The sequence below is a fragment of the Delphinapterus leucas genome, chromosome 6, assembly GCF_059928025.1.
Source record: "Delphinapterus leucas isolate spDelLeu-1000000601 "Yukka" chromosome 6, BTC_Dleu_Yukka2, whole genome shotgun sequence".
NCBI classification, from domain to species: Eukaryota; Metazoa; Chordata; class Mammalia; order Artiodactyla; family Monodontidae; genus Delphinapterus; species Delphinapterus leucas.
The window spans coordinates 112,660,109-112,686,597 of record NC_143134.1 but is presented as its reverse complement, the minus strand read 5'-3'; the positions used below and the strand labels follow the sequence as shown (position 1 = coordinate 112,686,597).

The 26,489-nt window shown below is 43.6% G+C and overlaps 1 protein-coding gene across 2 annotated transcripts in view; it reads right to left on the bottom strand.

Moving 5' to 3' along the window:
• Positions 1 to 26,489, bottom strand: part of MRRF (mitochondrial ribosome recycling factor) — a 55,721-nt gene that overhangs the window by 16,651 nt on the left and 12,581 nt on the right. For both annotated transcript variants that reach the window (XM_022578803.3, XM_089913708.1), the window contains 2 exons: positions 22,737 to 22,855; positions 15,452 to 15,543 (listed from right to left, as the gene is read on the bottom strand). In XM_022578803.3, coding sequence (XP_022434511.1) covers positions 15,452 to 15,543; positions 22,737 to 22,855 — 211 coding nt within the window. The remainder of the gene's footprint in view (positions 1 to 15,451; positions 15,544 to 22,736; positions 22,856 to 26,489) is intronic.

Here is a 26,489-nt window from a genome sequence, read left to right as displayed (position 1 = left end):
TAGCTTCAGACCCGTGAGCGTGCTGTTCAACTTCTTCTGACTCAGTCTCCTCATGTGTAAAATAGAAGAATATTACCAAGAGGGTGGAAGCAAGGATTAAATGAAATGATGGTGGCAAGGGCTCGGCACATGGCCAGTGTGTATGCACTGCAGCAGCCCAATACGGGGTGGCCACTTTCCTTACTACAGAATCTCCAAGGCTGGGGGACGACAGGATGCGAGTGTTCGGGGAGAAGGCAGTCAAAAAGGATTCAGTCACTAGGAACTTAGGCTACTGAGTGGCTGGTGGGCAGTGAGGGGCAGAACAGGAAGAGCGAGGGCGGGCATGGGGGCCACGGGAGGCAGGAGGCTGAGGGAGAAGGGTGCCCCACTTCCAGGGAACAAACAGCCCGTGGAAGCGCATCTCTGACAGCTCCACCAAGAGAAAGCCTGCTGCCCGCCTCCACACTGGGCTGCTGGGAGACTCCCCGCCAACAGCGCATCGGCCTGCAATCAGCAGCAGGCACATGCCCTGCTTTATTGTTTGCTGGTGGGCGCTGCCCAACGCCTCGGGGCCGCTGGCCCCGAAGGAAATGTTTTTGTTTGTGTAGCCCAGCCAGACTTCCTATGCTCCTAGGGACACAATTCTCCCTCCCCTCTTTCCTCCCAGCCCCCATCCCCACCCTACCCCACCCCCCCAGCTCACCAGCCTGTCTTACATGTCTCATAAAGACACGAGATGTCCTTCTAGCCCAAAGGAAATCACACACACACTTTGGAAGGACTTCTACCATCAGCAGTACCTTCGGTTTTCTCTGGGGACACAAGTGGGCACCTGCTTTCAAAGGCCTGTCCTGTGACTGAGGCCTGGCTAAACCAGACATGCCATCCTGAAATACAGCCCAGCATGATGGAAAGAGAGACGAGGTTGAGGTCAGGGGTCACAGCTCCACATTCCCAGCTGGGTGACCTTGATGAAGTCACTCACGTTCTCCTTCCCTGTCACCACAGAAGGCTGGAAACCCAAGTCCAGGGATATGTGGAGGTAACTCTTACCTCAGCTCTCGTGTACAGGACAAAGAGCACAGGTTTGGCGGTCAAGGTAGACTTACTTGACTTCCACTCCCAGCTCTGCCACTCAGAGGCTGGGTAACTGTGGACAATTAACTTTTCCTCCCTAGGTCACAAAGAAGGGTGTTTACTGGAGTGTTTAGGAGAGCAGTCTCTGAAGCTAGGCTGCCAGGGTTTGAGGCCCAGATCTATCATTGCTTAGACGTATGGCCCTGGGCAAGTACTTTTACCTCCATGCCTCAGTGTTCCCATCTGTCAAATGTGTATAATACCACTAAGTTAATGGGATTGTTGTAAGGATTAAAAGAGTTACTAAATGTGCCGGTCATGGTGACCTGCTCAAGAAACACTCTCTGTTACTGTTTGCTCACCTGTAAATGGGGGCGGGGGGAGTAATAAAAATGTTACCTTTCTTCTTCCACAGTTAGTGTTAACAGCGAATGACAGATGATGGTTAAAGAATTCTGCATGTGTAGGTACTGACTATTTTAAAAGCTGTCAATCAGATCAGTAATAAAAATAATAGTGAAGTCTCCCACTAGAGAGAGAGCAGAGCAGAGTGGCTACAGGCCCAGGCTCTGAGAAAGACGCCTGTCCTTCCCCTTACTAACCGTGTAACACTGGGCACAAAGAACTCCCCTCCCCTGTGACTCAGCGTCTTCATCTGTAAATAGGGGTAATGACATACCTACCTCAAAAGACTGTTATGAATACAGCAGTTGGTATACAAATAGCACCTGGAGCAGCAGCGGGCACACTGACTGCATTACTGTCCTTACTACGCGCTAGCTCCTGTTTCAGGGTCTAGGGATACAGCAATGAACCAAACTGACGACGCTCCACCTACTCACATTCTTTTTTTTTTGTTTCACAAACACACACTGTATTTTATTTTAACAAGAGATAAATAAACTGGCCTAGTCACATTCTAGTGAAGGAGAGAAAGAGTACACGTAAGTCTATAAACCGACACATAAGTGCTATGAAGAAAATAAAGCAAGATAGGGAGAGAAGGAGGAAACATTATGATCGCAGCAAGGGCCCACGGATAACTGCCTAGTCCTCTAGCCCCAGTGCCATCTGCTCCCCTTCAATCAGAATAACAATGACTAACATTTGCAGAGCTGTTCCCACGTGCCCAGCTCTGAGAGGACGAGCACTCTGTGCGTTAGCTGAGCGAACCTTCGCATCATTCCTGTGACATTAGTGGTCTTATTACCTGGTGTTTGCAGGTTAGGAAAGGGAGGCTCAGGCAGGTCAAGCAACCTGCCCAAGGCCGCACAAGTTCCTGGTAGACCTGCGATCTGAGCCCAGTGCAGCCTGATTCGTGAATTCCAGGTCTCCCTGCTGGTGCTAGACAAATCTAAGCAGCCGATCTTACTAGCTGCAGTGACGTGGAGAGCACTGCTCGTTCACTAAGGCCTGCTTAGACACACAGTTCACTGCTACTCCGCCGGCTCCCCTACAAGTCTAAGCACAGCGGGGAGAAAGGAGAAAGCGAGTCCCTACAGGTGGGCAGTAGAACAGTGAGCTGATCTCCAGCGGCCAACTGCCAGGTTCTGTAAGTAGGTGCAGGACACAAAGGGTGACAACAGAAGAGGGGCAGGGGGAGGAGGAGTCTGTCCTTTTGGGCGCAGCTTCTGCACAGGTGTTGATGGCAACTTTCTCCGCAGCCCACGCTCCACTCTTGCTTCCTGATTGCACTTTCTTGTGTGTTTCAAACAGAACATCTGTGCAGGGAGGGGGCCCCCATTCCACACACTTGGGACCTGAATAGTAGGAAGCTCTCCTAAAAAGCCACAGGCTGGGTGAAGAGAAAGCAGCCATCCTAAAACTGCAGGGAGGCTCGCCAGGCTTGGAAGTCGAGAGAAACAACGTACTGTGCTGGAAGTCCTCCAGCAGAATGAATGAATGAACGGCCCTGGAAAGCAGCGATGGCGAACAGGCAGCGGGCATGAAAAGGGCTGGAAAAGCAGCTACAGTTGCTCAAACGCAGTTGGTGGCTGCCCCAGCCCAAATGAGGTCATTAGGCGGTCTCCTCTGATTTTTTTTTCTTTCACCATCACTAAAGGTTTATATGTATGCAACTTATGGAAGAAAAGGGTATTATCAATATTTCCTAGAATGTGCACCTTATACACACTATCCCTGGTACGAGATCCACAAAGCGATACAGCAGCTAGACAAAGAGGCCACCGAGCTAGAAGGAGGGAGGTTCCAGGTCAGCAGCCTGTAAAGCAATGTGATAGTGTGGCAGGAATATGGGCTTTGGAAACAGATTCAATTTGAATAATGACTCCTCTGCTTACTAATCTGTGACCCTGAACAAAGTACTTAACTTTCTGAACCCCAGTTTCCTCATCTGTATTATACCCATCTCAAAACGGTACTTTTCTGCAGGCACAAAAACAATGAGATCGCCATGAAAAGATGTACAGAAGATTCTGTTAAGACAAAAAAAGCAAGTTGTGGCACTGCAGATACTTAATCCCATTTATGTAAACTAAATATGTAGGGGTGTGTGTGTGTGTGTGTGTGTGTGTGTGTGTGTACGTGTGTGCATGCATCTTTTCAAATCTGGAAGGATATATATTAAACTTACCAACAGTTACTTTTGGGAAGAATATTTGGGGAACAATAAAATAACTTTTTATTTTTCTGTAGGATTTGAATTTTTGCAATAAATGTGTATTATTTTTATAATTAAAGAGATGAAAATCATATATCTGATAAGAGTCTAGTATCCAGAACATATAAAGATCTCCTACACCTCGACAACAAAAGTACAAACAACCCAATTTAAAAACTGCGTGAAGGACTTGAATAGACATTTTTCTAAAGATGTACAAGTGGCAAACAAGCACATGAAAAGATACTCAACATCATTAACATTAGGGAAATGCAAGTCAAAATTACAATGAGATACCACTTCATACCCACTAGCATGGTAGTAATAATAACAATAACAGTAACAACAATAAGTACTGGCAAGGAGATGGGGAAATTAGAATCCTTAAATATTACTGGTAGGAATGTAAAATGTGTGGTCCCTGTGAAAAAGTTTGGCAGATCCTCAGAAAGTCAGACTTATCACATGACCCAGCAATTCCACTTGTATGTCTATACCCAAGAGAACTGAAAGCATGTTCATAGCAGCATTATACGTAATAGCCAAAAAGTGGAAACAACTCAAATATTCATCAGCTTATGAAAGGATAAATAAAATGTGGCATATCCACACAATGCAATATTATGTGGCAATAAAAAAGAATGAAGTACTGATACATGCTACAACATGGATGATCCTTGAAAATATTATGCTAAGTGAAAAAAGCCGTCACAAAAGACCACATACTGTGTGATTCCATTCATATGAAGTGTTAATAGGGAAATCTATAGAGACAGAAAGCAGACTAGTAGTTGCCTCGAGCAATCCCTAGGAGGGTGATTTGGGGTGAAGTGCGGAGTGACTGCTAGTAGGTTCAGGATGTCTTTGAGGGGTGATGAAAAATGTCCTGAAACTGAACGTGGTGATGGTTGCACAACTCTGAATATACTAAAAACCTTTGTATTATACACTTTAAATGGGTGAATTATATCTCAATAAAGCTACTGAAAGATGCCATATGCCCATCTGGTTCTCGTCATTGAACAGTACTTGTCTCCTAGGTGGAAAGCTTGATGGCAGGCAGCGTGTCTCGATCTCCTCACCTGTGGGATGGCAGTGACTGCTTCCCCATAACAGTTAACAATCACCACGCAGAAAAAGTCATGGGAACACTTGGCAACAACAGTTAACTTGATAAGGAAGATTTTAAAAATAACACTATTTCTCATTTAGTGAATTTCTTTCCTTTCTTCACTGGTATCAGACCTGCATCACGGTCTAAAGGCTCTCCTTGGCTACTGCCGCTCCCTCTCCCCTTTATCCTCCACAAGAGTTTCTCCCAATAACTTTTCAGAAAAGCAAATATTGCTGCTACCGCATTTTACAGATGAGGAAACCGAGACTCAGAGCGTTGAAGTAACTAGCCTAAGGTCACACAACTCATTTCATTGGTTCTCTTATTCAAGTTGTTCTGACTGTAAGCCTGGCTCCTCCAGGTGTCAATTCCAGCTCTCCCTGGCTGCACAGCAGCTACCCCTCCCTGTTTAAGTCAGCCTGGGGACCCTACACTCTGCTGTACTAGCTGCTCGCCCTAGAAGAACCTGGTCATCATCCATGAGAGACCGTACAGCAGCCTGTGCTACGAAAATACACCTGTGAAAGAGAATCCAGCCTAGGAGAACCACACCCCAGGGCTCTTAACTGTAATCTGGTGAAACTGCCTGGTCCGATCCCAAGGAGAATTCTCCTCCATGCTGTCACCTTGGAACAAAGTCTGAGGGCAGGAGCCTGGCCTAGGCATAAGGTCTATCGTCACTAACAACGCCTGAAGGAAAAGGGGGAGCCAATGATGGCAATTATCCCACAATTGTGAGGCCTTGGGGAGCAGTTCAGTGTCAAGCTGAACTGCTGACACTGGGCTGAGGGTGTCAAGAAGAGCCACGGTCCCTTGGCCTTTCCAGAAATACTACGCAAATCTCACACCACAGGCAGGACTAGTCAGCGGATTTGCTTCTTTGGGATATACCTTCCAGGAGGTCTTGGTCACCACAATTTATATTCAAAGAACAAACCAAGTGCTCATTAACAAACAAACTACAGTGTTCCTGAGCAACTTAAATTCCAAGATAATTACAACATAATGACTCCAGTCCTCCCACCCCTAAAAATGGAGGAAAAGACAGGAAAAAAAAAATGAACATGGGGCTGGGGGAGGGGGTTAGTGAGGAAGAGAGGGAAAGAGAGTGTTAAGGACTGAAAGAGCAGTCAGCAAACAGAGAGAAAATATCGTTGGTTTTACTCCCAAATAATCAGAAAAAGAATGTTAACAAGAACTCCTTAACCAGGAGAATTAGATAATAACAAATACTATAAGAAAAAGGAATTAAAGTTTATGACACACCAGGCCTCACACTAGGAGTATCACATATAATATCCCATTATTCTTCAAAAAAATCATAGAAATAACGCCCATTTTACAGATAAGGAGGCTGAAGCTTCCAAAAGTTAATGACTTGCCCAAGGTCACTACAGTGAGCACATTCCCCAGGCCACTGTCAGCCAATGGCCACCCGTGGCACAGGGACAGCTCTGACGGGCAATCTTCGCTCAGGAACGCACCATCAGCCCGGCTGACCTTGTCAGAAATGCACTGCAGTGTGAGGCGTCTTCTACCCAGTCCTCCTCTTTTCCTTTCTTCACCAGTGGCAGACCTGCACCCTGTCTCTTTCACAGGCCTTTCTGCCCATAAATCTCTTGCACATCTAATTCTGTCCTGGCATCTGTTTTCAGAGGACCCAAGCTGACATACCCAGAGAATGAGAGAACAGGGATTTGAACCTAGGTCTGTCTAACCCCAAAGCCTTTGTGCTTTCCTTTATACCCAGAGATTAACTGATAAATAAATCATGTTGCTAAATCCAATGATCAGTTCTTAGACCTTCTCCTCCTTGGCCCGTCAGCGATACCTGGTGTAGCCGATGAGTCCTTCCCCTTTAACACAATTCCTTTGTTTCCAGGACGCCACACTCTCCTAGTTCTCTGGCCACTTAGTCTCAGTCTCTCTTGCTGGTTCCTCCTTATCACCCTAACCCATAAACCTTGATGTGGACTGTCCAAGGCTCAGTTCCCAAACCCTTCTCTTCATTATCGGTATTTACTCTCTAAAATAATCTCATCTAATTTCATGGCTTCTTCTACACGTTCATGCTTCCCAGATTTCTCTCTTGAGCCCACACCTGTCACCAGAACTCTAAACTTACATACCTAGCAGCCTACTTGACCTCTCCACTTGGATGTCTAGTAGAGTCTCAGAATAAATATGGACAAAACCTGCTCTTCCCTCACACCCAGCCTGTCCTCCCACATCTGCCCTAGCTCAGTAAATGGCAACACCATCCTTCCAGTTGCTCAGGCCAAAAAACCTTGAAGTCATCTTTGAGTTCCTTCTTCCTAAATTTACAACCAATCTGTCAGCAAATCCTGGCAGCTTTTCCTTTAAAATGTACCCAGAATCTTGACCACTTCTAACCAACACCATTACCACACTAGTCCAGGCACCATACCTAGATTACTACAATAGCTCCTAACCAGTCCCTGCTTTCACCCTCGCCTTCCTACAGTATAATTCTCAAAATAGCAGGCAGAATGACCCTTTCAAAACCTAAATCAGATCATATCCCTCCCTAGCTCAAAATCCTCCAGTGACTTCACATTTCACTCCAAGTAGAAGCCAAAATCCTTATAAGGGTCTATTAGGACTATGATGCTTAGTTTTATATGTCCCAAGTGTGCCCAGATATTTGATAAAACATTATTCTGGGTGTTTCTATGAGGGTGTTTTTGGATGAGTTGAACATTTAAATCAATAGACTGAGTAAAGCAGACTGCCCTCCCTGATATAGGTGGGCCTCATTCAATCAGTTGAAGGCCTGCATTAAAACAAAAATTATAGGGAATTCCCCTGAATAAGAAGGAATTCCTCCTGCCTGACTGCTTTCAAGCTGGAACAATGGTTTTTCACTGCCTTCTACTCAAACTGAAACATCGGCACTTCCTGGGTCTCAAGCCTCCTGGCCTTTAGACTGGAACTACACCACCAGTTCTCTTGGTTCTCAGGCACTTCAGGCTCAGATCAGACCCACACCAGCAGCTCTCCTGAGTCCCCAGTTTGTCTCCCAAGACTGCAGATCTTGGGACTTGTCAGCCTCCATATTCACATGTTCTCTTTATACACACACACACACACACACATACATATATACATCTATCTACATATATGTATGTATACACATGTGTGGGTGTATGGAGATATATATATCCTGTTGGTTCTTTTTCTCTGGAGAACACTGACTAATAGAAAGACTTAACATGGTATTGGCCTCTCCATTTCACTCTGGCCTCATCTCCTATTTCTCTCCCCTCCCTTGTTCTGCTACAGACACATGAGTGCTCTCACTGTTCCCTGAACATCCTCGGTGGACTCTCACCTCAGGGCTTCTGCACTTGCTGCTTCCTCTGCCTTAGTGCTGAATATAAGCCTAGTCTGCTCTCTCATGTCCTCAGTTCTCTGCTCAGTTATCACCTTCCCCCGAAGCCTGCCATGAACACACTACTTAAAACTGCACCAACTCACTAGCCCCATCTATGACATCCTTTAATTTTTTTCACTGCCTTAGTTTTCTCCACAGAGAGAAAAACATGGCCAGCTGACACACACACTCCCTGTGTGTTACTGTCCACTTCCCCAGAAAAAGTTCCAAAGGCAGAGGCTTTGTCTAGCTTATTCACTGCTGTGTCCTCCGTGTCTAGAACTATGCCTGACACATAGTAGGTGCTAATAAATACCTGCTGAATAAATTTACAAATACCCTTGAAGTTTCACATTTCAGCATAAAAACTTTATATTCTCATAAACGCAGTTAGGTGGTCACCTGGGGCCAGAGGACTTGCAAAGGGTCATGGGGAACTTTCAGGACAACCGAACTGGTCTATATCTTGACTGAGATGGTGGTTACAGTCAAGATATATATTTGACCTATATTTGTCAAAATTCATCATCATGTACACTTGAAATGGGTTCATTTTTTGTATGCACGTTACACCTCAATAAAGTTAACTGAAAAAAAAAAACAAAACAAATCCTTTATATTCCAGAGTGCTTCTCACACCAGAAAGTGGCATAAACTTACTTCAGGTTATACATCCTGACTTGAGCTTTGGCCATTTATGCTCCACATGCTTTGGGTTGGTATATAACTAAATTTTAAAATACCAATTACTGCCCCTTATTACAAAAAGAAAAAGTGCTCTCAGAGGTCCACAGACGTTAAGAATAGACTTCGATGTCAAGCAGACCCATATTTAAATCCTGCACAACTCTACCCTTATTAGCTAAATGAACTTGAACAAGTTATTTAACCTCTCTCAGGCTTACTTAGCTCATGTATAAAAAATAGGGAATAACAGAATGACTTAAATAATATAGCATAAGGCCTAGAATATAGTTTGCACTCAGTAAGTAGTCATTTTGCTTAATAGTATTACTGCCATGCAGTGAGCCAGGAAGGCCCTTCAAATATCAATGGGGTTTCCTGAGACAGTGATGTCAAGTTTGGCTCTGAGGACCACCGGAGGGGTCACTCAGGTGCGTTGCAGATGGTTGTCTGGCCCTGAAGTGTCCATGTCTCCAAGAAGCTCAGCAATATGCAGCACACTGGTGCAAACAAGCACTGAGGCAATCAAGGAACAAAAGCTACACCAAGGCCCCCCACATTCCATTCACTTCTTCCCCAGTTACGGTCCTGCCTCTACCACTTCCCACTCCCAGCAGAAGAACAGGAAGATCCTTAGGAGATCATTATGACACTGTTAGTAAAAGAGAAAAAATTTTAAACGACCAAGATATTCAACAACTGAGAACGATTTAATGTTATATGTAACGTGCAAGCACTACGTATGCCTTAAAAAGAGTAAGGAAGAACTCTCCTCAGAGAGAGCAATGACACATTAAGTTAAAAAAAGGAACTGCAGGGACTTCCCTGGTGGCACTGTGGTTAAGAATCTGCCTGCCAATGCAGGGGACACGGGTTCGAGCCCTGGTCCGGGAAGACCCCACATGCCGTGGAGCAACTAAGCCCATGCGCCACAACTACTGAGCCTGTGCTCTAGAGCCCGCGAGCCACAACTACTGAGCCCACTTGCTGCAACTACTGAAGCCCAGCCGCTTAGACCCCATGCTCCGCAACAAGAGAAGCCACTGCAATGAGAAGCCCATGCACCACAACGAAGAGTAGCCCCCGTTCACTGTAACTAGAAGAAAGCCTGCGTGCAGCAACAAAGACCCAACACAGCCAAAAATAAATAAATAAATAAGTTTTTAAAAAAAGGAAAGAAAAGCAACTGCATACGAGTGCGTGTAATATAATCCCATACCATTATAAGAAAGATGGAGAAGGAGATTTACACATGTCTGAAGTTGGCACAGAAAAAATATCTGGAAAATCACGGTGCTAAAAGTAGTGCCCTATGGAGAACAGGATGGAGGTACTTGTTTATTTAATCCTACTTAAAGTAAAACTAACGCAGACACTGACAAGAAATAATGAAAGAGGAGGACAATCCAGGAAGGATGCAGCTTCGCGGGGGCAATGAGTCAATCTTAAGCACTTTGATTTCTTCGGTGAATTCATGATTCCTTACAGCTTTCTTTAAAGCCAGACATGAACTCAGCGTTCTCAAACCAAAGCACCCTCATTCTACTTCGTGTGGTTTTCTCATCAATATTTGGTAAAACAGTAAGTAAGGGAGTATTTGTTTGTTTGTTTGGGGGCATAATGAAGATGTGAATGGGGTGCGGCCTCTGATCAAAATAAACTGCTCAAAACGTTTCAGGGTCCCTGATTAAGAAGTGGAAGACTGATATACCAGAAAAAGCTGCTATCCGGAGAAAAGAACAGGGAAAAAGGCAGTAAATAAGACCTGAGTTCCGTCGTGCTTCTGCCCCTTGGTAGCCCTGTGACAGCGGGCACTGACTCCTGGGAGCTTCAGGTCTTCCATTAGGCAAGTGGGCACAAGAGCAGTCTCCCAACCTCAGAGCGGTGGTGTGAGAATTCAGGGAGAAACCCCCAAGCATTCAGCACAGTACCTCCAGGCATTACACCTGTAGTGCAGGTGGTTTATAAATAGGACCCAGAACTTGATTACATAAATAAGAAAGAAAAATAGAAGAAACTATTTCAGTGAATCTTGATTAACAGGAATGTTCAAAGAATCCGTCCAGTTGACGGACTGCTCTAAACGGAAGAACACTGGCCAGAGAAGAAAACAAAAGCTATACACAGTGTCACTGCAGACGAATGTAACCCAGAGCCTGTAAGGTCCAATGTCATTTTACTGAGGACAGCCAGGAGAAAAACTTGCACACAGCCACACACACAGCTGGATTTGCAGAGGCTCTGAAAAGAAGGCTTGGTGCTATGCACCACCCAGGCTCCAAGTTTGACCTGTTATGGCTTTAGGATTTATTCTCCGCCTACCTCCCAAAGTGATCAGGGGCAGAGTATAGGAAGAGGCACGTACTCAGTAGACTCATTTAAATAAGAATATAAGAGTCAGAGGAGTGCGATGAGGGTGAGGTACCAGCTGAGATCTGTTGCAACTGAAAATACAACTTTGCTCTGGGCAGCATCCAGAGTGAAGGCACAAAAGCAAACTTACAGACTATCCTCAGGCAGAGGAAGAATCACAATCAACCAGGAAAGGTAAATTTTTTTTTTTTTTAAGATGTTGGGGGTAGGAGTTTATTAATTAATTTATTTATTTTTGCTGTGTTGGGTCTTCGTTTCTGTGCGAGGGCTTTCTCTAGTTGTGGCGAGCGGGGGCCACTCTTCATCGCGGTGTGCGGGCCTCTCACTATCGCGGCCTCTCTTGTTGTGGAGCACAGGCTCCAGACGCGCAGGCTCAGTAGTTGTGGCTCACGGGCCCAGTTGCTCCCCGGCATGTGGGATCCTCCCAGACCAGGGCTCGAACCCGTGTCCCCTGCATTAGCAGGCAGATTCTCAACCACTGCGCCACCAGGGAAGCCCAGGAAAGGTAAATTTTTATAGAACTAAACTTGAAATTTTAGCATCAGAAACTGATCATGGGAATCTATGGGAATCTATGCTTCTGATTCCCTCCCACCTCCCAAACTCCCACCATAAGCTTTAGTGTGTTATTTTCCTCCTTGCAGCTTTGCCAATTACCAGCTGTGTGACCTGGAGCCAATGCCTCACCTCTTGGAATCTCAGTTTCCCCATCCTTTGAAGGGAGGGATGCGCCTATCTATTTATGAAAAGGAATGAAGGAACATTCGCTAGCATTAACTGGGTGCTTGCTAAACATCAAAAGCTTTGTGCACATTATCTCACTGAAATCTCCCAATAACTATATAAGGCCAGTCCCATAAATATTTTACAGAAGAGGTCTCTGAGATTCAGAGAGGTAGAGACAGTTGCCATTGTCACACAGCTAAAAAGCAGAAGAGTCAGAACTCAATTTCATGCTTTTGTGATACAAGGCACAAATTTAACCGTTAGACTTTTCCTGTATATGTCGAGCACCTAACAGTTCCTGGCACATAGTAGGTACTCAACATATCAGTCCCCGTCCTCACTCCTTCCTTTTCTCCTAAAGTAAAATTATGTATGTATGGAAAAATTTATGTCTACTGAAATAATATTAGTATCTTACATTTATATAGCTTCTTTCCTCTAAGGAGATCACGCTACTTAATCTATTTTCTCTGCTAATCTCACCAAAGCTCTAGCTATCATTATGTATTATTTCATTTATTTTACAAATAAGGAGCTAGAAGGCAGAGCTGTTAGAGTGACGTGCCCAGAGTCATATGGAAGTTACTGCCAAAACCAAATAAAAACCTTGGTCCCCTTTACATCTAAATCAGCCTTTATCCTCTCACATGACACAGCCTCCATAATAAAGAACAGATCATTCATTTTTTATCTGGAAAACTACCAAACGTATAATTCAGTGAGGGGCCTCATGACCTTACCACCTTGTCAAAGGGAAGAAAGTATATAAAAAATGAGGTTTGCAGGAGCAGACGGTTTTGGTCCGTCAACTTTCTCTTGGATTACGCCCATTAACCAACATAAAATAATGCAAAATATAATGTAACAGATCCCCGTGTCTTTGGAAATTCAAGTTAAACTCACTGATCTTTCAAACTTATATACAATGCACAAGGGCAATCATTAACTCGTGTGGGGCTGCAGAGGTGCACATTATATCAACAAGCTCTTTGAAAGAAACATATGATCTACAATGGGCCACTCTAAGAAGAATCCAAGTCAGCAACGAGCATTTAGCGGCATAAATTCACAGCATCACTGCATTCTGGAGCTCCAGAAGGGACCTGGCAGACCACTGAGAACAACCCCTCCATCGTGTGCATCAGGAACCCAAGGCTCAGGGAGGTTAAGTGGCTTTTCCAAGATTTCACAGACAGGAGAGCAAGAAGGAAAAGATAAAGCTGCTGACTACTAGCCATTCCACTTGCAAGTCTTGCTTCTGATGTCCATGAGTACACTTGGCACTTTCCAGAATTACCCATCTATATAGAGAGTGCAGGAGAAAAAGCCTGGACTTGGTATCAGAAAAACTCAGGATTCAAATCCTGACTGCTACTAACTGGCCATGTGATCTTCAGCAAGTCTCTTAACTTCTCTGAATTTCAATATTTTCATCTATAAACTATGGGTAAGAGTAAACTCCACAATTAAGCTGCCGGTAATATAAACAAGGGGCCCGGCACTGCCTTGAATTCCACAAAGGCAAACATCAGGTCCACGTACGTCCCCAGCACCCAGCACAGAGGCTGGGACATTACACATCTGTAGAAAATTTGCCAAGCAAATCAATGAACTAACCAAGCAAGCAGGTACTGGACTTGAACTCAGGTTTATTTGCTTCTTAAACACTAGATTATATTGCTCCCAATTAACATGATTTCAAAGCAGAGTGTTAATTCTGACTTACAGAGTACCAAGTACACAATGGAATAAGGAGGCCATTTTCTGGCCATAAAGCGAGAAACAAGTTCAGTGGGAAAGTTCCTGGACGCTCAGTGTTGGTATTAATTCTTGTTGCTAGCATGGGTACATCATGAGGCATTAGAATCAATTAAACCTGGGTTTAGGTCTCAGCTTCAGCATAAGCTGTGTGACCTCAGAGATATTACTTTACCTCTCTGAGGCCTAAATTTCCACACCTGGGGAAAAACCTACTTTACAGAGATTGCGTGACAAATGAGGCAATCTATATAAAGGAATACAGGATGATGTGTGGCACACAATGACTCAACAAGTGTCACACTCCACTTCTCTTCTAGTTATTTGGAAGCTTCATTCATTCATTTCACTTAGGTCTCTGCTCCAACGTCACTTCCTTCCCGAACCTTCCTGCCTACAATAAAACCCCCAACTCTCTCTATCCCCTTAGCCTGCTGATTTTTCTTCATAGTCCTTATCATCACCTGACATTACATTACGTATTTATTTGTTTTTCTTTTTACTGTGCCTACTTGACAATAAAGAAAGCCCTGGGAGGATGGGGACTTCTTGTTGTTTGTTTACTGCGCTATCTCAACAACTAGGAAAGGGCCTGGCATGTAGTTAGTGCTTAATAAATATTTGTTGAGTGACTGAATGAATGAATTCAACACTTATTTGGGACTTGCTAGATGTGAGGCACTGTGTAGGAACAGGGGTTTGGAAACAACTAAGAAATGAGATTACAGAAGGAGAAACTGATTCTGCCTGCTATTGAATCTGAGAAGATTTATATCTCACCTGGACTACTGCAGTGGCCTCCCGACTGTGCGCCCTGCGTCTGCCTTGTCTCCCTACATTCCACTTGTTAATTGGCAGCCAGAGAGACCTCCGAAAAGTCAACATCAGATCATATCACTCCTCTGCTTAAGTGCTTCCAATGGCTTCCCACTACAATGAGAGCACAGCCCACACCCCTCACCACGGCCTGTAACACCTGAAGCACCTCCTCTCACCAGCCCATCACCCCCAGCCCCACTCTTTCCCTCCCTCACTGAGTTTCAGACACAAGGGCTTTCTCTTCATCAAATATACCAAGGTCTTATCATTTCTTTTTTAATTTAAAAATAAACATACATTTTATGCATTTGAAACTCTAAGTTCTATATATTTACGTAATTAACAATATTCTGTTCTTATGCCTAAAATTCTTCAACAAGTGAGGATTGATGGGAAAATGACTCTTCAAGGAACTTGGGTTAGAGATTACAAGTGTCGGGATCTTTCGGACTCCGGGCCTTTGGGCTATCTGTTCACTCTGCCTGGAAAGCTCTTCCCCTAGGCTGGCTCTTCCTCATTATTCAACTGTCAGTAAAAATGTGACTTCCCTTAGAGTCCTCCCCAGCTAAAGCTGTCCCTGCCACCATCACTCTCATGAAGGCACTCTCTACTGGATCACATTGCCTTTTCTTTCCTCACAGCATTTTCACTATTTGGAATGACTTTCTCTATTTATGTGTCCTATCTTCCCAATCAGAATGTAAAATACATGAGGACAAGAACTTTGTCAGATTCACTGCTGCATCTGAATAAGTAAACCGGATCTCAAAAGATGCTGGAGTCTGCCAAGATGAGACGTACAGGTAAAGTACCCTATCAGTATAACAGGATCATGGAGTGTTGGTCTCCTTCCAAAGACAACTGCCCCATTACGTCAAAATATGTGAATTTCAGCCAGACGTACTTGGGAATGGGTACCCGAATTAGCGTCTCTTCCACTTCTGGGTTCAGATTCATTCCACTTTCTCTTATAGCCTTGATAGCTGCAGCTGTACACTGAAAACCAGATCAAAAGGTAAACAGAATTAGTAAATAATTATTACCAGATGCAAGCCCTCCATCGATAACTGGCAACCCATCTTGGCAGAACATGGAAACATTTAGTTCTGTTACCAGTAAGATCAGGAAGTTACATTGGTGTAGAGTGCTTTGATCAAGCTGAATAGCAAACTATGTCCACTCCTGGTACTAGTGTACTGCGGGAGGGAAAAAGCAAAGAGAAAGAAAAAAGAAAAAGAAAACAGCTCTGCTTCTTTGAAAAGATTTCAATGGTTTGAGGCAACACAAATCAAAACCACAATAAATCCTCAAGGGAGGAGGGCTGATCTGTGCAAAGACTGGTGTAAAGACAGCTGAAAGATTTTATACATTAAAAATTCCAGTTGACATTTTACACTCAAAATATACCAGTGCCGATTTGAAATGAGTAAATAAATTTAACTCATTCGCATCTATGCTCACACCAACCTCACTCATGTTTTGGCATGAGCAATGAATCTCTGCTGGTGTGTGCACCAAGAAAGGTAGCGTGAAAGATCTCAACTCAAATCCCAGCTCTGCTAACCATGTGACCCTGGGCAACAAGCTTGACTTCTCTGAGCCTCCATGTTGTAATCTGAGACCCTGCGGTACTGTACCTCAAAGAGGATTAAATGAGGTAACTTGAGCCATGCATCTTGTTCTGTGCCTGGGTGCCTGTAACACCCAGGTAAGGGGCGCTATTATATAAACGTATTCAATAAATGAAGAACGCACAAAACCCCCAAAAAACGACAAGCTGATATCATCACTTAGCTGATGCACTGCTGTCTTTTTTTTTTTTTTTTTTTTTGTGACTGCACCACGAGGCATGCGGGATGCAGGATCTCACTTCTCTGAACAGGGATCAAACCCATGCCCCCTGCAGTGGAAGCGCAGTCTTAACCATCGCACTGCCAGGGAAGTCCCTCTTTTTTTTTTTTAATTTATTTTATTGAAATATAGTTGTTTTACAATGTTGTGTTAACTTCTGCTGTACAGCAAAGTGATTCAGTCATACATTTTCATATTCTTTTCCATTATGGCTTATTTCAGAATACTGAATATTATTCCCTGATGCACTGCTGTCCTGACATCCTCCAGGGTCTCTTCTGACACAGCCTTGCTCTCTAACGTGCCAGGTGGCACGCTGGTACACTGATTTCCCCAAGTGCCTCATCTTACCTCAAGCAACATTATAACCACACCTGGCTTGCAATCCTAAAGCATAAAAGAAAGCAGTGTGGAAGACAGATAATTTCACTGGCATGACAATGTGGAATTCATGAAAACAAGGCCTCTGACATTTTCACAAGAATTTTAGGTTTGACCAGAGCCAATCCACATTGCTTGGATTCACAGAGCCAATTCCCAGCCTTGAGCTCCTCCCTAGACTTTCTGGTTTAAATAAATGGGGTTTGTTGCACACCTATTTTACTCCCAGGTTTTGTTTTGTTTTTTAAGGGAGTGCCCAAAAACCTCATCCATTTCATTTTTAAATGACCTGAATTCTACAGGGACATGACAGGTTATCATAAGGCCAAAAAGACAAACCGGCATTCCACATGCAGACAGATCATCCCCTCGGGCTACAGAATTTAACAGTGTGTCCACTGCTTAAAACTGTAAATTCTTAAAATGTACCTCTGACCATAGACTACTGGAGCTGGAAGGGACCTTGGACATAACCGGGTACAGTCCCTTCCTTACGAATGCAGAGACCTGCTGGTAAAGGTCACATCCCTCATACAGAGATACAGTCCCTGAAAACCAAGAGCAAGGGAGTGAAGACCTCGTTCATCATGCTTCCAGTTACCACTCCATCCAGCGATGTTACTTTGTCTCTGTTACCTTCCAGATCCCCTAGCTCAATGTATTCAGTAACTGTGGCACAGGGAATTTGATTTTTTTCTAATAGCCAAAAAGAATTTGGAACTAGGTCTGGTGTATAAAGGGTATGGCCAAGGTAAATAAAAGAGCTGGATGAAGAAATGAAATTTTCCTCTGCAAGAAAACTGCCATCTTCCATAATAAAATGAAACACAGATTTCTAAAGTTCACAATAAAAGGAGAATGACCACTTTGAAGGAGCGGCCTGATTTCAAGTCTCCTAACCTTCCTTTTCTGAAGCTTCTCACTGACTGACTGATAACTCAGCTGGATCATCCCACCACCACCACCCTCCTTTCACACTCTGACCCAAGTGTTGCCACACAGCCTTCCCAGGCAAGCAAGGGAGTACCCACTGCTGCTTCCAAGCTGGGCAGGAACTATGTCTCAGTATTTACATATTCCCAGTCCAAGGCTCAGGGCCTAGTGTGTGCTAAGTGCTCAGTAAAAGCTTGTTGAGTAAGTATATTAATGCACTGACTCAGACCTGCTAGAAAAACTCATCTCCTTACTTTTACTTCATGTTTATAACCCCCCCACACAAAAAACCCCCCTTATTTTATACTATTTTATACATGTTCTGTGTCCTTTCACATGCAGAAAAAATGTGAACCAAGAGAGGTTTCATTTGCAAAGGTATCTACTAAAAGAGGTAGTTCTAAAATACTCTAGACATGTATATTTTAGTTTGATATGGAAGGATACAGAAACTCAGGGAATTACAGTCATTTTTCCAACATGACTTCTGAACTACTCGTGGTTCAGACAAAAAGGCACATATTTCTATCGCATTTCCCTCTCCTAGCTTTTACCTCCTCTTTGAAGGGATGCCCACCAGTAGGCTGCTCTCCAGTGATAACACTGACTCACTGGTTGCAGCTGCTTGCAGTACTGGGTCGAGAAAGATCACAGACCCCACCTGGGGTCAGGCAGGCAAGCGTGCTGCAATCAATTAGCAATGTCTGCTATTACTGTTCTTAAACTAATAAATCTAACTCATTCGCGTCTATGTGCGTGTCTACGCTACAGGACAAAAGATGATGAAACTTTTGTAGACAGGTGAACAAATCCTTGACAATCTGGGTTCCAGTCAACAGCTGACTTGCAGGGACTAAAAAAATATTTGTGGAATTAACAAATGGATGGTGAAAGGAGCACAGCCTTTAGAGTCCAACAGACCCATGCTCAAATCTTGGCTTTACCACAACAGCGTGAGCCTGCAGAAGAGATTCTACTTCTCTGAGCCTCAGTTCCCTCATCTATAAAATGGAATAAACTTTAACTTTAAAGAGTATCCATAAAAGCTTTTGCACAGCAAAGGAAACCATAAACAAGGTGGAAAGACAACCCTCAGAATGGGAGAAAATATTTGCAAATGAAGCAACTGACAAAGGATTAATCTCCAAAATTTACAAGCAGCTCATGCAGCTCCATATCAAAAAAAACAAACAACCCAATCCAAAAATGGGCAGAAGACCTAAACAGACATTTCTCCAAAGAACACATACAGATTGCCAACAAACACATGGAAGAATGCTCAACATCATTAATCATTAGAGAAATGCAAATCAAAACTACAGTGAGATATCACCTCACACCAGTCAGAATGGCCATCCTCAAAAAATCTACAAACAATAAATGCTGGAGAGGGTGTGGAGAAAAGGGAACCCTCTTGCACTGTTGGTGGGAATGTAAATTGATACAGACGCTATGGAGAACAGTAAGGAGGTTCCTTAAAAAACTAAAAATAGAATTACCATATGATCCAGCAATCCCACTACTGGGCATATACCCTGAGAAAACCATAATTCAAAAAGAGTCATGTACCACAATGTTCATTGCGGCTCTATTTACAACAGCCAGGACATGGAAGCAACTTAAGTGTCCATCAACAGATGAATGGATAAAGAAGATGTGGCACATATATACAATAGAATATTACTCAGCCATAAAAGGAAACGAAATTGAGTTATTTGTAGTGAGGTGGATGGACCTAGAGGCTGTCATACAGAGTGAAGTAAGTCAGAAAGAGAAAGACAAATACCGTATGCTAACACACATATATGGAATCTAAAAAAAAAAAAAAAAGGTCATGAAGAACCTAGGGACAGGAGGGAATAAAGACGCAGACCTACTAGAGAATGGACCTGAGGACACGGGGAAGGGGAAGGGTAAGCTGGGACAAAGTGAGAGAGTGGCATGGACATATATATATACACTACCAAACGTAAAATAGATAGCTAGTGGGAAGCAGCTGCATAGCACAGGGATATCAGCTCGGTGCTTGGTGACCACCTAGAGGGGTGGGATAGGGAAGGTGGGAGGGAGGGAGATGCAAGAGGGAAGAGATATGGGAATATATGTATAAGTATAGCTGATTCACTTTGTTATAAAGCAGAAACTAACACACCATTGTAAAGCAATTATACTCCAGTAAAGATGTAAAAAAATAAATAAATTAATTAAATAAATAAAAACACTTTTTAATGATAAAGGTAACAATAATAATAATAATAATAAAATAAAGAGTATCCGTGTTGATCACATGAAGCAAAACATGAGAAAGCAGTGCCTGGTCACACCGTAGACGCTCACCACACATTTGCTTTCTTACTGCCACAAGAGCAATAATGGAGCGTGCAGAATTTTTTTTTTATTTGCCTTGTTCAAATCATGCTGTGGTTTTTTTACTCCCTTCTTTTTTTCCAATCATTAACTCTAGCTGCAGGCAAGTTTATGGAAGGCAGCAACTGCATCATTTATCAAGCAGGACACATGCTTAACAAATGCAACGCAGTTTTCTGTCCTTGATGTATCTGAAAAGATTCTGCATGTAAATCTGCATCATGTCTCTAGGGCATGACACAGAAATGCTCAGGTTTGAAAAGAAAGCCAACCGCATATGAAACAGAAAGGAATTATATAAACACAGTGAGGATTAGCTCAGCATTTTGAAGCTATAAACCTGGGTACTGCACGGACAGCTTCTAAACTGGAGGAAGGAAATGTTTAGTTAGAGCTATTTGTTTAATATATACACCAGATGAGATAAAGGAATTCAAAAGACAATGTAACTCACACTTCCTCACTCTGTCCTTGTAAAGAACCTCTCTAGTGAGATGACTGTAAATGTTGTTTTTTCAAAACCCACAGAATTTCAACTTGGAGAAATGGCAAAGATGCTTTGCTTGAAAAATGAAGATATACTCCGACTTCCTAAGAAAAAATTAAGCTGTTAATACCTCCTCCTGCCTCATAAGATGCGCTGGTGGCCAATCAGGTGCTTCTTCTGTGAATGCCATTTGCTATTTAATAACAGGAGTGCTGGCTCTGAAAAGCAATCTGCCTGATGAGGTCTTCAAACTGTGTAATTACGAGGCTATTCCCTAAATTGGCCCGCAGTGCCTGTGGGATTAGATGAGCAAGGCAGAGAGGCCTCAGTGGTTCAGAGGGGCCAGAAAGGGAAAGAGCTGACAGTTCCCTTTTTGTCCATTACTCTGTTCCTCGGTAACACCAGGAATGAGTGTCTCGAGTCTCCCTTCCATCAACCTAATGACAAGTATTCATCCATTTGAGGAAAATTCACTGAGTGCATCCATATGTCAGGCACAGTGTAAGGCACTTGCATAAGTCAGAGCAAGTTAGATATGATTCCTACATTCCAAGCTTACAATCTAGTGAAAGTGAGCTGGAAAATTAAGATGTAAAAAACTGTATAACTATTGATAATGACAAGTACAATGAAGAAAAAGAACTGGGCTGTATAAAAGTGGTAAATGTGGAGGAATAATTGGGATTGGGTAGATTAGGGAAGACTTCCCTGAGAAAGTAATATGTAAGCTCTGATCCAAAACATGAGTAGCAATTAGCCAGACAAGAGTGTTCCGAGCAAAGGAAAGAGCATGTGCAAAGGCCCTGAGGACGCAAAGGGTTTGAGGAGTTGAAAGGCTAGTGTGGCTAGAGCCGTGTGCAAGGGTGACAGTGGCACAAGACTGGAGAATCTGCAGAGACAGGCAGGGGCCATTTCATGCAAAGCCTTCTAGGCCACAGTCATCTTTTATTTAAAGATTACTTGAAGCCACTGATAAACTCGGTGCCTGGGAATGACATAATCCAATAGACATCTTTACAAGTTTGCTCAGGCTGCAGTATAGAGAATAGATTGGTGGAGGAGTGAGTAATACCCCTCACAAATGAGCCTAGCACATCAGCTACAAGAGCCCTCCGATTTGAAACAGCCTGCTCATAGCAAGGGCTTTCTCTTACTCACATCTCTAACCCAGTTTATCAAATCCAGCAGTTTCAACTTTGGTCTCTGTCTTTGGGCTAGAACTACTGAAACAGACCATCGGAATAGGGAGAGACTTCAGATTCCTTTACCTCACATTAACAGGTGAGGAAATGGGAGACCCAGAAAGTGACACAACCTACACAAGGTCAAACAGCCAGCTGGCGGGACAGGTGGGACCAGATTCCAGGTCCTCAAGGATTCCCAACCCAGGTCAATTCTTACTGGGCCAATAAGGAAAAACCCATTTACCTTCCTCAACTAGACTTAAAATCATAGCCTCCAGGTTGCAATGATCTAATGCAACCCACCTTCCAGCCTTGGAAGCACTGTGCTCTGTGCAATATTCTGCAATGGTCAGTTCAGTTTGAAAGGAATGTGAATTCCTGGAAGGTCTGCTCCAAATACTAATGCAAAAGTCACAGACTGGTGGCCCACAGAGCAAACGTGGCCCATTATGTTTTGTCATAGTCTTAAAACAAAACACACAAAAAAGGGAATTAGTTATCAACATTTAACAAAGATCTTACATAAAAATTGGGGTTACTGGCTTCTTCTGTAAACAAACACCTTAACGCCTGGTAATATCTAATTACCAGGCCTGCATTTCTGCCCAGGAAGGATCAGCAATAGCTGGGCAAAGGCTGCTCCCTTCAGACAGGGCACGGGAGCTGAGCTAGTTTACCCCGGCCCTTCCATCACTGCACTGCCACTACCGTTTGTCTTAGATGGGGCCCGTGTCAGTATTCAAATTACTTGCCTGGCCTCTATGGTGTTTGAGTTAAACAGAAAAGGAATTTACAAACAGGAAGAGAGCTTTTCTTATCCTGAAATTCCCATGCCTTCTCTCTTGGTTCTTTCTTATCCTGAAATTCCCATGCCTTCTCTCTTGGTTCATCCCAAACTAGAGGGAACACGTTCTCCTGACTCGACTCAGCCTCCTGCATTCCAAAAGAGACCATGGAGAGGGACCCCTTTAGCAAGCCCACCTTACCTCTGGGAAGCTGGCCATATTCACCAAAATCAGCTGTGGCGACTTCATGGAGATCTGGCCAATCTGGTTTAGAGCAAGTTTCCCATCAGCAGTTACCACAGTGATATGATCAAGGGATCCTAAAAGAAAAATGAAATAAAGGGTCTTCGAATTCAGAAGGACTTTAGTAGCCCCACATCTAAGTCTCTATCAATTCAGATTCAACTAATGTTTACGGATCCCTTACTAATGTGGCAAGATGGTTCAAGGGGCTTCCACAGGAGCAGTGGTGCCATGTGATGGAAAGAGCTTTGAAATGTTGACAAAACTAGGTTGCAACTGCTTACCAGCACCAGGGTAGCCAACAGTCCTGGTCTGCCTGGCCCTGAGCGGTTTCCTGCGACACATGACTTTGAGAGCTGAGACTGGAAAGAGCTGGCCACCCCTCCAGCAACACTGCCATTTACTAACATGAAACCTCAGGCAAGTTAGTCATGTTCTCGGTACCTCGGTTTCCAACTCAATTAAAAAATACTTTACAGGATTAAAGTGAGGATTATAACTAAATATAAACAAGCAAGTACACCATAGGCACCAAAAAATAAACATAAAAATAGTTACCACTTATTAGGCCTTTTAGTTTTCACAACTAGCCTGTAACACTATCACTGTCTCCACTTGACACCAAAGAACTTGGGGAGGTTAAATGGGCCAAATCACAGAGCTAACGAAAGGAAAAGGAGGAAGAGCCAAGCTCCAACCCAGGTGTGCTTACTTCCAATTCTAATCAAGGCTCTTTCCCTTATCAGTGGAATTCAAATTTGGTTGTGTGTCAGAATCCCCAGGGAGCTTTTTCACGTAGATTCCTCGGCCCCACCCCCAGACAGCCTGATTCTGCAGGGGCTTGGGAGCCTGTGATTTTGGGGGAGCTTGTAGTTTTTTTAAAGATCACCACATGATTCTGACATGCAGCCAGGTTTGGAACTGCTCCCTGATACCACCTTGATTTTGGCACTTAGATTCCCTTTAGGAAGAAAAACAAACAAAAAACATAAAACAAACAAAAAAACCCCACCAACTATTACCACTTCACTGTTATCCTGGATCTGATCTTTGTCTCTATCTGAATTATGGAAAACCCTGGGCAAAATTTTCTTGTCAAGAAGGCAAGTGTATAGTTACAGATGGAAAAGGGGTGTTATTCAAACTCCCTGATTTCCTATGCAAATGAAAACTAAAAGGAAACATTACCGTTCACTTTAAGAACCACTCACAGACGGCTCATTCTGATACACAAAGAGTAAAGGGTCGGGGGCTGGAGGTCAATATTTTAAACAAATTGGGAGTTGTCCCAGCAAATTGTTGTTAGAATAATGCAGTACCATACCATGGCCCAAAGATCTGATTGGAAGCACGGCACTCAATTCACCGTCACCAGATAGAAGGCTGTTAACACCACTGGCTTCAATCTGGAAAAGTCCACGGTTCTGAAAACCAGTGACCTGGGTTCAAATACCAACCCTGCCACTTCCTGACTGTGTGACCTTAGGAAGGTCCCTTCAACCTTTTGGGCATCTGTTTCCTGATTTCTAAATGGGGCGTTAAAGTCATACTTCTCTCACAGAGTTGTTATGAGGTTAAATGAAAGAGTTTATGGAAAGCACTTATAATTGTGTCCTGGCATACGTAAGTGCCCAATAAATGCTATTATTATTACTTTTCAACTTTCTCCTGTATTTTAACCAAACTAACCTACTTACAATTTCTCTAATACAGCCTGTTCTCTCTGGCCTCAGGATCCTTCTACTGAGGATGCCCTTCTCTGCTCAGCTAACTCCTGCTCACTCTTTAACACTCAGCTATGATTGTATCTAATCTCAGAAATCCTGTCTGACCTCCTAGGCTGGATTACAAACCCTTTATGAGCTCCCGAGGATCCTATGCACACTTCTACAATAATGGCAACCAATATTTACTGAACACTTCCCATGGCAAGACATAGTGCTAAATGCTCTGTGTAATTTATTTGCTTTCATTATCACAATAACCCTATGAGACAGCGCCACCATTTTACAGATGTGGAAACTGAGGCACAGAGTATAACTTGTCCAAGGTCACAAGAGCTCTTAACAACGGAGCTGAATTCAAACCCAGGTCTGATCAACTCCAAAGCCATGGTCTTCACCACTCTGCTTTGCTATATGGTTTTACACATGTTGGTTTACTTGTCTATCCCTTCACATTAGGATCTAGGCTCTTGGAAGGTGGGGACAATGTCTTTTCTCTCTGTATCTACAGCACCTATTAATCAGCACAGAATAAGTGCTCAATAATGCTTTGATGAATAAATGAATGTACGGATGGATGGATGAATGAATGAGAGGACAAGAATGAACAAAGAAATAAACCTGTATTTTAGACAACATTTTTTGTTTTTTGTTTTTTTTTTTTGGCGGTACGTGGGCCTCTCACTGTTGTGGCCTCTCCCGTTGCGGAGCACAGGCTCCGGACGCGCAGGCTCAGCAGCCATGGCTCACGGGCCCAGCCGCTCTGCGGCATGTGGGATCTTCCCGGACCGGGGCACGAACCCGTGTCCCCTGCATCAGCAGGCGGACTCTCAACCACTGCGCCACCAGGGAAGCCCTAGACAACTATTAAAAGCAATCAACTATCTTGGAGACAGAAACTGCTGGTAGATGGACGTGTAAGAGGAAAAGTGTCTGCTGGTTCAGATAGTAATGAAAGATGGTATGGAAGAATCTGGCAAAAAAATAAAATAAAAGACTGGCTAAGTCTTTAGCCAGTCTTTAGCCTGTTTCACCCAAGTCTCTTCATGGCCCAAATTTCTACACAGGACATTGCACAGACATAACCCTGAAGAGAAAGAAGCAAAGAGGAAATACCAATGGGAGGCCTTCTGAAAACGGATCTTAATTCAGCCTTCCTGATTTGCCATAAGATCCTTTGCCACAGAAGTCCCAACATGGGCTTTTCAGTGCACAATTGTGGTGGTTCCCATTCCCTAAATCCGTATCGACATAATGCATCAAATCCTTTTCCCTCAATCTGTCCCCAGCGAGAATCTCCCTCAGCCTCATTCCTGCCCCTCATTTTCGCAGAGGTTAACATTTAACAAATTACACTCCCAACCTCTTTCCAGGCCCATCATCTTTTTAAGTTCAACAAGAGTGGAGCTTGCTGGCTAATTTTAAGTATCACATTTCTCCCTGAGCTCCTCTCAAACTGCTCTCTGGTTTCGGCTGCAGAATGTTAACAGGCCAGAAAGCACAGGGGAGACAAAGCACTTTATCAGCTTCATACCTAAAATAATAAGCAAGTTTAAAATAAACAGTTGGGAGAGATTGAATGGCACGCTCTACTGTCAGCAAAGGCAGGAATGCCCCAGTCCAGGGCTGACAAATGACGGAATGGTCTTCTGGTTTCACACTGGATCTCGTCTCTGAACTCTGTATGTTTCTGCTGGTGTTTATAAATGAAGCCGTATACTTTTCACTTGGTTTTCTTAAGAACAAGTTCACGAAATACTTTCTAGTCTCCTTGTGAGCTACCCGAGCAAGATGTGAGCGGGAGCAGTGCAAGCTCCCACAGGTACTTTCCGAGGGGGTCCCGGGCTTGACTCTAGGATGATGGCAATTTCCAAAAGGCCAATTTAACAGCAATTGGATTTTTCCTGCCTGCCTGCACCATTAGCTGACAACTCACTTCTTCCATCACATCTGCAAACAGTTCTCCTAGACAGTTCTGACATTTCCC